This window comes from Nymphalis io, chromosome 20 (genome assembly GCF_905147045.1).
Source record: "Nymphalis io chromosome 20, ilAglIoxx1.1, whole genome shotgun sequence".
In the NCBI taxonomy this organism is placed as follows: domain Eukaryota; kingdom Metazoa; phylum Arthropoda; class Insecta; order Lepidoptera; family Nymphalidae; genus Nymphalis; species Nymphalis io.
The window spans coordinates 3,615,082-3,629,529 of NC_065907.1; the positions used below are offsets into that span (position 1 = coordinate 3,615,082).

The following is a 14,448-nucleotide window of genomic DNA, read 5'->3' on the forward strand; positions in this document are numbered from 1 at the left end:
TCAAAAGATATTAATTTATTAATCCGCCACATAAAAGCATGGATTAGATATTTATGTTTCTAATAAAATCGGTACTCTTTTTATTGGTAAAAAAAATCGTTTTTTTTATAAAATTCCATTAAAAATACCTATATAATAACATTAGATTACATGTCTAAATTTAAAATGAATTACGGTCTTACTTATAAACTTTGTTCAGCGCCTGTTTAGTTAACACTCATCTCACTCTTTCTGTCATTATTGCTCTGACATTAGAAAGAAGATGGCGGCATTGTTTAACTAATCATTCGCTAAACAACGTATAAAAAGGCGATAAATCACACTATACCAACTGGAATTTTGACCAAATTAGAAGCCTTTTCCACTTTATTTTATTCAACGATAGTGCTTAAATGTCGATAAATAAAACTACTACGATTGATATTTTTCTTTTAATAAACACTTAAAAAAGACTATCAAATCAAGAACAGATTATACAAATTTTTTATTACAATCATATATTTTTGGACAATCAACAATAATTTTAATATCACTTGAATATTTAATACAAACTAAAGTACAGCAACACTTTACTTAAAATAATAATATCATTGAATTTTTGTCATCGTTTTCTGTGTCTATGCTCGGAGCGAGCGCCGCCTGCCTTAGACTTCTCTTTGTACCTTGTATCATCTATAAAATTAAAAACAAATATATCAAATTTCATCGTCAAAATTACACCTTCTTGAAACCATATTTACAGTTATAAAGTCAGTTCTTTAATTATAGAAGGATATAAAATACATTTGTTATATAATAACATTCGTTGACAGATTTATAACTACAACTAAAGCTATTTCTTGTAATCAAATTTATTTATATTCTAAAGGTAAATGATTCGAACTCTTGACAGATATTGTTACCAATCTCTCCAAGGTATATACGTTACGTTTGGGATTCTATGAAGAAAATAATTTAAACTAATATTAGGTATAGCTGGAGAAGTCTTTGGAGGAAAATAGTTGATAGTTGAGATGTCTTTAATTACCTCGGTCCCTGTCCTTGTGTCGGTGCCGGCGCTCCTTGGACGTATGCGAGTCGGGAGAGGATCTCCGCCGGGGGGAAGGCGCGTGGTCTCCCGCCCACCACCACGCCGGTGGAGCGGACACTCGTGACTTCAAGGGCGAACCGACGTAGCCGGGGGGTATTGGAGGCATCTGACACATTGAGGAACTATTCAAAATCCCGAACTTAACCTAAATAAATGCTATGTAAATATACGTCACATATTAAGAAAGCCGAGAAAGTAAAAATAAATGTCAGAAAGTTGTAATTTATATATTTATATCAATAAACATACGGGAGGATAAGTGGGTGGCAGTCGGTAGGGCACTGCCGATGGACCCTCGCCCTCCACGCACACCAGTGGGGGAGCTGCGGCACGGGTAGGGCTTTCGGATGTTGCCAGCTGTGAAGAAATCGAGCTTTATTATCTCTTTTAGTCCTCTTCCCCCGAACCATTGCAAAGTGTTTTGTAGGCGTGCAGAGAGAGATTATTGTTTTACAAAATAATTATTACTAAAAATCAAAAGTATTTACACATAAATTGAATTTCATAAATATTGATGAGCACTGAAACGTTAAATCGGGGGTGACGCTATTGATGTGTCAGCAAAACAATGAAAGAGAACAAAGGCTTTATGTACATACAAATTATAAAGTCTGAGAACTGCTGCTACTGAAAATTTCTTGTCAGAGAAACCTAAAACTCGATCTCGGGATCTGCAGACTTTTTACTTTAATCAATTCAAATCACCTGTTGCTTGAGGTTGTTGAAGTCATTGCTCATGTCGCGGTATCGCTGCAGGCACTCCTGCCACATGTTAGCCATTTCTGACATTTCTGATCTTTGCTTGTTTATTTCCTCCTAAAAATAGAATGATAACAAATTCATGACAATCAAAACCTTGGTAATTTTGGTAATAAGTTAATATTACATCATAGTTCCGAAGGTTAGTGGCGCATTGACAATATAAACAACGTTTAATATTTTTACAGCACTAATATTTATGGGCGATGGTGACCATTTACCATCAGGTGGCACATCTGCATCTCCACCTTCCTATTTTATAAAAATAGAATAAATTTCATCCTTGTGCAACGCAAATATACTGAATGACTAGAAACGTTGCACGCAGTCGAGATTATGCTATTTAGAGTTATCACAAGCGTGAAGTGGCAAGCAGTCGTCAGCTTCATTATTCATTAGTCAATTACCATAAACAAGTCGCTAAGGGCCTCTAATGACAACGTGAGACTAATCTTCCGAGATAAGAGGCTGGTACGATTTTGTTAATTTAAAATAACACATATATTATTATAAGATTTCAGGAGTGATTTGATGAAGATTTCACATGTAGTTCTGGATGTACTCGTATCGATAATATTTATAACCTAAATTTTAATTGACGTGGTATATTCATAGTCAGAGCGCAAAATCTCCCATCACCCCCTTTTGCTAAGACGCGAAGTTTGTAGTTATATTCACGCTGCTTCGCGTGGATAAATGTAAGTATGGATATTTACGTTGAGATACTTTCGCCGATTATTCAGAGGTGTTTCTTTCCGAACCACTGGTAGATTTTTGACCATCAATAAGAAAGCGTAATAGTCTAAGTTTACTACCTTACCTTACTCCTAAATTTACTACCTTTTGGATATTAGATAAATAATAAACCATTGGCCTGGCGCTCTGTAAGTTGCCACTTAGACTATTGCTTTCTATATGCTTTTCTTATGTTAAAAAAAGATTTATCGATATATATTCAAGTAAGCCAATAAAAAAGTATCTATCTATCGGATGTTACGGGATACACGTGTACCATGAGCCTCGCGTCGGTGTCGCCGACGTCGCGAGCGACCGTCTCGTAGCGCCGCATGCACTCCCGCCACAGACGCAGCTGTTCGACGGCAGATTCGCGTACATTAGCCGCAGATTCCTACGTGCAACATTAATCATTTGAATCAATAATATAAACACTCATAGAACACTCACGTTGAATACGAAAATACATTTTCACTCATAATTGTTTTCTGACGGTTCTCATCCTTTTTTTTTAACAAGAGATACCTATATCATCATAATTATTGATATCATTATAATTATTTAAATTTATGAAATTTGATTGTGCGGGTTCAATGGTTATAGATAATAGTAGGTAATACGGCCTTTTTGTTTTATAATGTGAAGTACATTACACACACACCAGCAGTTTTGTTTTTTAATTCCACTAAAATTATCACAAACATTTCAAGCAAAACATAAAAATACTTACATCAACTTTATTCGGACTTTGTGTTTGTGAAACACCTTTGAAGCACCGCATCAACTCCTTCCATAATTTCATCATTTTGTCCATCGCCTCACGCTGCTCTGATATCTCTTGCTAAAATAAAATAACAAACATATAAATAAAAGTCAACGCAACCTTTCCTAAGGCATACTTTACAACAATCACTTACCTTAACAACTCGCAAGTAATTACTTTTTCCACTCATCGTACTGGTCTCACCGTCTGCTACGCTCAGTCCTGAATCTCTTTCTCTCTCTGAGTATCTGTCCCTATAGTCATCATCTCTCGATGCTACTGAGACACGTTCAAATTTTTCCAAATTTCTTCTCGATCTTCGTTCTTTACTCGGTAATGTTGAAAATTTTCTTTCTGGAATGTCTTTATCATAGTATTTTTCTCTGCCTTTACTTGCTTCATATCTTCGCTCTGTATAATCTCGGTCGTCGTAAGGAATGTCCTTAATTCCATCACTTCTGGCTGTTCTTCTATATCCTCTATCGTCAATGTACCTCTCTCGTTGCATATCGAAACTTCTACTAGCTTTTTGCTCGCATGGTCGACGTCTGTCGTCATATTTTCTATTTATTCGTTCATCGAATGCTCTGTTGTCTCTTTGTTCTGGCACGTTAGATCTATATTTTCCGTTAATACAACTTTTAGTTGGAGAAATTACTGGCGGGTAACTTCTGTATCTTTCGTCTTCGTAATGTTTTGTTTCAACGTTAACTTTGCTGGAATACCTGGCTGGTTGTTTTTCATATGGATCGCAACAAACGCATTTTTCCTTTCTGCTGTTTATCGGAATAGTTGTATTTTCTTGACTTCGGTTTCTACTATGAAAATGTTCATGGCTTCGAATTCTCGATGGGGACAAATTTTCTCTGGAATAGTCACGACTGCTATGTCGTACTGTTCGTTGTGTTTCATCGAGCAAATCTCGACGCGATGCAACTTCACACTGCAGTGATTTATGACTTTGCGAACGAGGCTATAAAAAACAATTAACATCATTAAAAAATATAAGAATACCTAAACGTAATGTATTATAATTGCAAGTGATAAATAAAAGCTTACAACTTGGTTAATGGGGGCATAGTGTGCAGTTTTCTCATTCATCTGGGCACAAAGCTTTGCAAATGTTTCGAAAAGTGCTGCTTGTTCAAGTCCAGGAGTTTCTTCTTTAGTTAGTCTAAATAATTGAAAAATAAAATATGTATACACATAAGTAGTAAATGGTTTAATTTTTACCAATAAACACGATTAGCCAACAATCTGATTCTGATATATAATTGTAGTCATATCATTCCTGCTTCCCCCTTCTTCTTAAGTCCACGCGAGCTGGTTCTCGATGTCACCGCCTAACTGTGACATCAATTCCATCGCGAACAAAGAAATTTGGCAACTCCTTTCTTTGTCGCACTTCCAAAAAATGGAATTCGTTACCAGCTCACGTGTCCTCTTACAACCCGGCTTCCTTCAAACGAGGCGTGAAGAGGCATCTTGCGGGCCGGCAAGGCGAAGGCGGCTAGTGCAGAACGTTTTTCCGGTCTGTACTGGCCGTCGTCGCGTTTGGACTCTACTACCACTTACCATCAGGTGGAGTAGTCATTTGCCCTCCCGGCGAATATATATAAAAAAAAAAGAAACAGTATGCACATTAGCAAAAATAACACTAAAGTAAATAGGAACATTTTAACACACAACATTATCCTAACCAAGTTTTTTGTCCCTATATATAATATCACAAAGGATTTCAGACATTTTCAAAGCGCCAGGGTTTTAAATAAATCGCGTTTGTCACAGGTACGACACTGTCTAATGTGCAACAGGTTCCTCAGGGTAATTAAGAACTGTTTGTAATGCATAATATCACATAATTGTTAGCAAATCTCTTGGGTTTGTTTATATTTACTTTAATAATGGCAGCATTGAAATACAGTAAGTATACATACTTTTCACGTTCCCTAATATCGTCTCGAAGTCTCCGATGGTGGTGTCGGCGCTCTCTCGAAATGGAAACATCACGATCGCGACTCTTGCGATCATCATGGCGTCGGCTATGACGATGTCTAATCATAAGCAAACAATTATTAGGTCACACAAGCAATGTAGTTTCCTCGGCTAAGTTCAACTAATACTTATTTCACTTTTGTAAGATACTTAAAATAAAACATTTCATTTAAGATTCTATTCATACGATAAAGAACAGACGATCGAGTGAAATCTACACCAAATAATAAAAATACACGAGATGATTTATTCATATTTATCTTTACTAATAAATTATATTGTATTATTGTTATTTTATAATTTACTTACTTTTTCTTATCTCTTTTTATGGCTTCTTCCAAAAATGCATAAATAAATGAATCTTGGTCCTTCGGAACAGATGAAATTTGGTCATCAGCGACCTGAATACATGCGTTACGTTGAATAAAGTTAAACACGATAAAAAAAGAAAATTTTAAAATTCAAAATATATGTGAAAAATGTAAATAATCACCGGCAAGTTAGGCGAAATAGACCGTGGCGTTGATACAAGACCAGCTTTTAGAGCCAGAGATATTCCATCTCGCCTGCGGTAAATAAAATTCAATGTTTGAGATGCTTCGAGCACATTCTCTAATTTATATAAGAATTAAAATAGGTACAACATAAAACAGGAGTTCTATGAATTAAGAAATTTAAATTAAAAAAAAATTAATTATATAAATTAACTAAATAATGGAGTAACTCTCATTTACCTGTATTATACATAGATATCAAATTTAATCGATTTTATATAATTTGCTTTTATTTTATTTCACATTTTTTTATGTTTAAGCACATTTTTATATACATTATAAATTGTTACAAATATAATCGAGGCCCATTTTTTCTATATACCATCGCGTCGATCCATTTTTCTTTAAATATATTTTTATTACATTGCGTTCATTTACGCAAATGAATCACATCGAATCAAAGTAATCAAATGAATCCATTTGCTTACCTAATTACTCTACGTCGATAAACGATCACTTCCAAGTAAAGTAGTAAAAAAAACTATGGCATGAAAAATTGTTTTAAAAAATATAATACAGCTGAACTTATTATTTGGATCTTGTCATGTCCGAGATAATTTATGATAAATAATTGGAACATTCGGATTTCCATCGCCGGCGTTCGTGTTTGCGATTATTAATGTAAACGATAAATCATAATATAGATATATTATAGAACATATAACTCATAATAGATAAATTCTATAATAAGATTTTTGTGAAGAAATTTTGATAAAAATTAGATGTTTTATAAAGACATTCCGAGTAGAAATGGATATTTTCCTACTAAGTTGTTCCTAATCCTTATAATGTGATTATGTCAAATCTGTATCATATTATTATATTTCTAGTAAATAAGTATTAAGTAATCATACGCTAGTCGACGGTGTCGGCGCGGTGAACGAGGTCGGTGTACGTCGTCGGGTGAACGAGATATTGAAGGACTGCTATCTCTGTATAATATATTATCCTAAAATTATTTTCCAGATTTCAAATTACTATAACAGCTATAGTTAACTGCGGAGCGAAGGCTCCTTTAAAAAAAGGTCTGAAAATTCAAAGCCTGGGTAAGTGGATGTGAGCCCGCCGTTATACCTACGTCCCACTTTTGAAAACAGCCATACTCAACCTTTTCTTTATAGGGGCTACAAACACATGTTAGTCATTATATCGCGGGCCGCAAACAAAACTTACGAAATGAATTAAACTACTATGAACGGATTTATCGCGCATATTTTAATTTTTTTTTATCATTTCCTGACATTTACGTGTCAATAAAAACCTTTGAAATTTAAAATAGTTGTAAAAGCCCTGCCGCAAGTTAAGTACAGCTGCATTAAAACATATTTGCACATCTTTTAGTATAGTATTATGGCAACTAAATTTGAAATACTTTGTAGAGTAGAACTACAAATGTAATTGATCACGTAGCGCAGCATACTTTTAAAGCTTTTATCCGGCAAGCGGCCGCATTCAACGAATAGATTCTAATTTATCACTCTACTAAGCCTTCCTTTTTTCTCTGGAACCAGTCTACGTGTCTACTTTTTAATCAGTGTTCTAGTCATACTATTAATACATGACATTATCAATAATATAAATTAATAGGGTTTATTGCACTTATTCCTTTAACCTCTTAATAAGATTTTGTTCATGATCCCCGTCGATACATTGAGCATTCGGAATGTCTTGAAGACTTGCCTTTGCCGATATCATCCGACGCCCGTTCCCTTGACAACCCTGAAGGAATTCTTTGATACAATATTTTGTATTTATGTAGAAAGCTTTATGACACGAACCCTATTATTGATATTATGTTATATTGTTTAACGCAATAAGTTATATTGCCATTCAATCAAGATAGTTGAAAATCCTTTAAATAAACAGAAATGATGATATGATTATGATTTGCAAGAAATGCGGGGGAAATCACGATATCTCTGGCGCCACAGATATTGTAATTTATAATCGTGCTAAAATGTCACTGATGTAATGTTACGTATTTTTTTACATACAAGACCGTAGATACATTTTGGTTTTATACATTCAAAATATATTTATCCCACAGAAATTTTATTTAAAAAAATACGAATTTTAATAAATAACACAAGCTGTAATATTACTTGTTTCACTGCTAGCTTGATAAAGCTAATTTCATATAAACAGGTTGTATTATTATAATAAGCTTCTATTACATTCTTTATGATAATGTTCGACATTTTTTTGTTAAGACTATTTCATCATATCAAGGAGCGGATGCGTATAGATGACGCCGCTGAATAGAACGTAAGTATATTACGGCTCAGTTAATTGTAATATACTTAGAAGACGGAACTTTTATTACTTTTTATTTTAGTAAATTTTATGTAATTTTATGAATTACAAGTATAGTAATAAAAACAAGCCGAGATGGCCCAGTGGTAAAAACGCGTGAATTTTAACCGATGATCGTGGGTTCAAACCCGGGCAAGCACGACTGAATTTTCATGTGCTTAATTTGTTATTATAATTCATCTCGTGCTTTACGGTAAAGGAAAACATCGTGAAGAAACCGGCATTTGTCTAATTTCACTGAAATTCGACCACATGTGTATTCCACCAACTCGCATTGGAGCAGCGTGGTCGAATAAGCTCCAAACCTCTCCTTAAAAAAGGGAGAGGAGGCCTTAGCCCAGCAGTGGGACTGTTACTGTCAATAAAAATATTCTCGCTGGTCCTCTGTCATACTTACGCCAGTGGAGTCGTCGGTAGCCATAGAATTACTATCGTCTCCTTCACGTTTCTTTCTGGTACGCTTACGTTTTGATGCATCGAACACTTTAAATACTTTTTTACTATCGCTCGGCTGACATTCCATCTTATATCGTCGAATGGATCGCGTAACATCTGATTAATTAAACTAAATTTTATACATTATTCTTACCGATTTCAAATATGTTACTTATAAATTACGTAATAATTTCAATAGTTAAAAATAATTCGGAATTTTCATATGTTGGATAACCAAAAAAACACGGTCAGAATTTATTGTGTCATATCCAGTAATTGAAAAAAGAATACTGTTTTATTGACAGATCTTAAATGCCAGGTTTGTTTTTTTAAGAAAATATAGATGTATGTGTGGCACATATTTTGACATGATTCGTCCCTTAATATGTCAACGAATAATATCCTAATCAATGCGTTGGTCCGACTTAAGTAAGAAATTGGTTTCAGCAGTCGATAAAGCTTTGGTCAGACATCAGACGGGGCGATGTAACGACGACGTGACTGCAGAGTGCGTCACGTCGTGGATATCACGATGGCTATCCCGCCGTACGTGGCGTGATTTCTCGAGAATTTAGCAACAAGATATCAAGTGTATCTGTTGTCAAAGCGGTGTTGCTTTTATGTTATATAAAAAAAAAATCTATATTATATATATAACTTATGCATTTCAGGCCGCTTTGCCGACGTGCTTCGTCCGCCATCAAATGTTAATCCGCATTGGTTTGACCGTAGCTTTTAAAGACGATTTAGAATCGGATATAGCCTTAGCTTGATAGAACAAGTGCATTTGATCATTTATCAGATATCACTTAAATTTAAAATGCTTTGTATACATTATTAAGAATAATATGTATTTGACTATTTTTTTGTTTGAAATCTTATTATTTTGTGGTAGCAGGCCATATTTTGATCCTATTTTTAGGACAAGAATTGCAACAATTTATTTTAAATGAAGGTTTTTTTAATTTGTTTAGATACAATCCGTACAAGATTTTTTGCTTAAAATTTGTAAACCACAACATTTTTTTTAATCATTCAGCACTGGATGCCATGAGCTCGACTCCCGCAAGCAAGTTATGTTTCATAACCACTTAAAATAAAATGGTTTTTAAATCAAATTTATGCAAGTATATTATAATTAATAATATAGTTATTGTATTTAGATAACGAGTTTTTTATACTTGCGCACTTATAATTAATCTTTATTTATATATAAAAAAAAAAAAAAACTTGTTGTAATTTTGGAACCAAGGTGTGTGGAATTTTAAAATGCCAATTAGAAAAGAAAATAATGAAATCAGATTCAATTTCAATATATTATAGATTATTGTAATATTTCACATTAAACTTAATTAAACTTATAGCCCACATAAGCTCCTCACTCCACTACTCTCTTATAGACAAGGCGCTAAGGTACTCGGTATAAAATCTCCATCATAAAACCAATAAACAGATTCAAGTCCCATTTTATTATAAAAATCAAAATTACGAGTTATAATACATCTGTTTCTCAATCGAACAATAGAAATCGATTATAGCACATTGACATTCTTGTAAATAAATCATCATGGACATAAATAACAAAAATCAGATTGTACAGCCTAACGCTCGAAGCTCCGGCGCATCGAGCGATCGCGGTCGCGGCAGGCGCCGTATCACTATATGTACACGTACCCAACGGTAGTCAGTCTGTCGCGCCCGCCACGCCGCTCGTTACGCGTCATGTACGAACGTCACGTCACCGCGTCACGATATCACGTCACGACACAGCATTACGTTTCCGCGTCACGTGGCACTGAATGTCCTCCTCACTTGTCCTCCTGTCGCGGTTCGTCAACTCGCTGTTGGCTGCAGTGGTAAAGCACATCCGCCAGCTCGTGCGCCACCTTCTGATCGAGGATCTGGCTCATGACAAGTGATAGCAGGCGTCGTTCGTGGCGTCGGATGAGAGGGCGGTTCTCGGGGTGTTCGGCTAAGCGCAACAGAGTAGCGGCGGCGCGGCGCAGCATGTCCAGCGACGTGCCCATCGCGTCGGGGTTGTCTCGTAGCGCCGCCACGCCGTGCTGGTTGGCCACGCCCAGAGCTGTCTGTTCGGCTCGCTCGATGAACGCCACCAGTTGCGCCACGGCAGGCGCGTGCAGCGCCACCTCGCGAGCCGCCGCACCACCCGCACCCGCCAGGTAGTGGAGGAGGTTGACGGCGAACTCGCGCACCACGAGTCGCTCGGGTCGGCACAGGTCGCGAGCGAGCCCCGCGCACAGCGCTGCGATGCGCCCGCGCGGCGGTGTCGCCAGCACCAAGTCGACGTTCGCGTCCGTCACGCACAGCTTGCACAGCGCCTCTAGCGCGAGCCGCCGCGGCGACAGCGGCGACCCAGGGGAAGCCGCCGGCGGTGCGTCGCCGGCTACGGCGGCCGGGCATACACTCCAGTGAAGTAGCCCGTCCAAAAGTGGTCGCGCTACCGCCTCTGGCTGCCCCGAGAGTTCAACGCTGCCGGCGATATTGGCGCAGCAAACGAGCGCATCTTCACGTAATTGCGCTAACGTGTCCCACCACCACTCGTTCTCTCCGCGTAAACTCGAGCAGCACGCGTCGGCGTCAACCTCGTCTCGCGCTGCCCGTTCGTAGGCGCGCGCTCGGGCCGCTCGTGGAGCGTGTTCGTGATGCAGCAACAATAACTTGCCGGCTAGCGCGAGAAAAGCACCCGATCGTGAAAATTCCGCTTCATTACCGGGCACGAAAGTGAGTCCGCGTAGAATATTGGAAAGGGCTATACACCGCTTGGCGAGGGCGTCTCTCGACTCGTTGACCAGGTTGAGGCTTGGCTCGTCCCGCGTGTAGCACTCGTCTTCGTAGTCTTCGAGCCGACGGCGCTTAAGAACGCCTGCAGGATCACGAATCTGTAGTGGCGGCCGGCGCTCGGGTTCAAGTTCCATGGGTTCAGCTTCGAGGTTATCGCCGTCCGGCTCGACGGAGACGTCTCGCGGTACGGGCTCCGGTTCGGGCTCGGCGCGCGGGGAAGCGGTGGGTGCGGTCACAGCGGGCGGCGACGGTGGCCTGGAGCCGGGCAGCACGCGCACGAAAGGCAAGTGTACAAATTCTCCTCGGAAGCAGGGCATTACGTGCGCTCCTCCCACCGAATCACCGCCGATCTGCCAGGGCTCGAGGACGTCTTCAACGTCGCGATCGGGCTCTGGGTCTTCCGGCGCAAACAGCTCTTCATCAGAACGGGTCGCGAGCGTCACGGGCAGACGGCGCCTGGACTCGAGCGTAAAGTTCTCACAGGAGAGCAGACGCACGCGGTCGCTGGGGTCAGGTGGCTCTGCTCTCCGCCGCGTCTTGGCCGCGGGCTCAGGGCTGGAGGGCGCCGCGTACCACGGTTCGCTTTCAGCCGCAGGTGCGTCGAAAACGTCGCTGAGACTCTTGTGGAAGTGTTCCAACAGTAAATCGAGCAGACCGGGCATGTGCTGGAGGCCGAAGTAACCTATGCAGTTGTCATCAAACAGGAGTATATTCAGGATATCTAACGCCCAGCAGGTTTCTGCGAGCAACCCCGACTTAAGCGCCATCATAATGCGCCACGCATCGACCGGGGCCACATCTGTCTTCGTCAATCGACGTCGCTTTTCTGCGGAAGGCACAGTCGCCTCTATACACTCCGCGGGAAAAGTTAATTCTCTTTTTATTTGCCCGACGCCCGAAGCTGCACCCTGTAAAATAAAATAGAAAGGATATTTTAAAATATAAATATTATAAAACTAAAATCGAATTACAGTTAAAGTAAAACCCGCTTTTAATTTTGATTTTAGAAACCCTGGTGCATGCATTACTGGTAGATGAAATCTTAAATAACTTATAATCGAAGTAACTGATATCTACTACGATATACGAAGTAGTTAGAGAAGCAGATGTATGCACGCGTGCAAGTGAGCGATGAGTGCGGGTGAACTCACGGGCGAGTGCGCGGCGGGCGGCAGATCCTGCGGCGGCCGCGCGCCCCACGCCGCGCCGCCCGGCGTCTACAACACCCAACAGCGCGGTTACCATCACTACCCCCTTCTCGACAAACTACACGACAAGCCCGAACACAACGCGATACCCTGACAATACCCTTTAAAATCTTTGTGACTACGATTATTGCTTTAAATTTGTGTAAGATATTTTTTTTATAAAGTTAAAATAAAAAAAAAAAGATAACATTCGTTAAGCGTGCTTGTATATTAATGTTATTAATATTAGTGTGTAAAAGTTTTTGTTCCACGATTTGACTAGGAATATCGTTCCTTTACACTTTTCATTTAAAAAAAAATATTTAAAAAAATGCAGTAATTATAAAGCGAAATGAAATTTTCAAAAGTAGCCCAGGATTCGTGTGCAAATTGATAGTCTTCGTAAATTTCGCATCGACAAGTCTACATACCATTACGTAAGTAATGTATAGCAATAAAAACTTACAATTTATAAAAATATTAACAAATCGTCACAAATAGGATTAGTTATATTATTTCAAGCACAAACAAACTTTAATGGCCATGTATATAAGCATGACATGAATTAATGAATGGATGAACGGGTTAAACATTGACTTAAAATTACCTACTGCTGATCTATCTTAAACTGTTTTAATAGACTTAATTCAAAGCAAGCGGAGCAGCGAAAAACTAGCCCTCAAATTATACTCTCGAGCTCTTTTTACCTAGTCTCGACGAGTTCGTGTGTTTTGAAATGTTCATAGTGGCGTCTACTTGGAGCACTCCGAACCCGGTATAATTGTCTTTCAACATTGACAGCTAGAGGTCGTGAACTGTGAAATAAGTAAGAGAAGTATCGTTACCGGCGGATGGTAGGGCTGGTGCTGGTGCTGGTGCGGGTGCTGGTGCGGCCAGGCGGGCTGGTGCTGGTGCAGCGGCGCGTGCTGCAGCGGGCCGGGCGCGCGCCAGGCGGGCGCGGGCGCGGCGCGCGGGAAGCTGCCGCCCCACGCGCTGCCCGCGAACCTGGCGCCGCCGCCGCCCGGGTACGGGCCCTCCGCCTTGGCGAAGTCGGGGTGCCGCCGCGGGGCGCCCGCCGCCGCTGCCGCGCCGACCGCTCCCGCTCCTCCCTTCACGCCGTACTGTCCGCGTTATATATGCATATCATTTATACTCGAGCTGTGTGCCCCGCTAAGGCGCGATCGCGGCACGCCGCCGAAATACCGATGAACCATTTATTGAACATTTTGTTCACATTCGATAGCGTCATATGGACGGCATCAAAAATCCGATGAAAATCACAGTTAAGCAAATATAACATTGAAATTTTATTGAATGTGTTTATGATGACGAATATTTGTAGTAAAATAAAAACATATCATTTTAAATTTAACCTTAGCGGAGCAACTTAAATAGTATATTTATTTAATTGGTTGTACGGGAAGCTGAACGTTTTTAAAAAATTAAATGTTAGTGCAATAATTTAAAAATGTAAAAAGTATTTAATTGAAAACAAAAAGTCCAGCTTCCGCGTTACGTATATTACACTAGCCGTGAGCCCAAATATGATTATAATGATGAATAAACCGTCGAATGTTCCGAACGCATCTCGACTATGCCATTTTATTAAATAGTTTTACCGGCTCGTTGAGATGAGTTGAAACGTGCCGCAATTTACAAAGCTACAACGTCGATGTTCCACTTATAGCTAAGCTTACATGATAACTGTGAAAGCATGCAAATGAATCAGTGACAATTTTTATCACGTAAAGCCACCACCACACACTCTAAACCTTAACTTCCATGTTCTGTTTTCTTTGTTAAATTTTGAGTCGG

At 39.4% G+C, this 14,448-nt stretch overlaps 2 protein-coding genes across 12 annotated transcripts in view; both read right to left on the reverse strand.

Moving 5' to 3' along the window:
- Positions 1 to 521: 521 nt before the first annotated feature.
- Positions 522 to 8,732, reverse strand: LOC126776607 (serine/arginine repetitive matrix protein 1-like). Its single transcript, XM_050499255.1, has 14 exons — positions 8,607 to 8,732; positions 7,509 to 7,615; positions 6,751 to 6,828; positions 5,836 to 5,908; positions 5,652 to 5,743; positions 5,285 to 5,401; positions 4,407 to 4,521; positions 3,502 to 4,320; positions 3,315 to 3,425; positions 2,862 to 2,978; positions 1,796 to 1,906; positions 1,340 to 1,447; positions 1,028 to 1,196; positions 522 to 672 (listed from the first exon to the last, which is right to left on the reverse strand). The coding sequence occupies exons 1-14, from the start codon at positions 8,730 to 8,732 to the stop codon at positions 602 to 604; spliced, it is 2,214 nt and encodes a 737-aa protein (XP_050355212.1). The 3' UTR covers positions 522 to 601.
- A 1,362-nt stretch (positions 8,733 to 10,094) lies between these two features.
- Positions 10,095 to 14,448, reverse strand: part of LOC126776558 (trithorax group protein osa) — a 94,096-nt gene continuing 89,742 nt past the window's right edge. For 7 of the 11 annotated variants that reach the window (XM_050499168.1, XM_050499167.1, XM_050499163.1 and 4 more), the window contains 3 exons: positions 13,479 to 13,754; positions 12,598 to 12,663; positions 10,095 to 12,354 (listed from right to left, as the gene is read on the reverse strand). In XM_050499168.1, coding sequence (XP_050355125.1) covers positions 10,453 to 12,354; positions 12,598 to 12,663; positions 13,479 to 13,754 — 2,244 coding nt within the window. In that variant the 3' untranslated portion in view covers positions 10,095 to 10,452. The remainder of the gene's footprint in view (positions 12,355 to 12,597; positions 12,664 to 13,478; positions 13,755 to 14,448) is intronic. The other 4 variants (XM_050499173.1, XM_050499165.1, XM_050499170.1 and 1 more) reach the window with 2 other exon arrangements.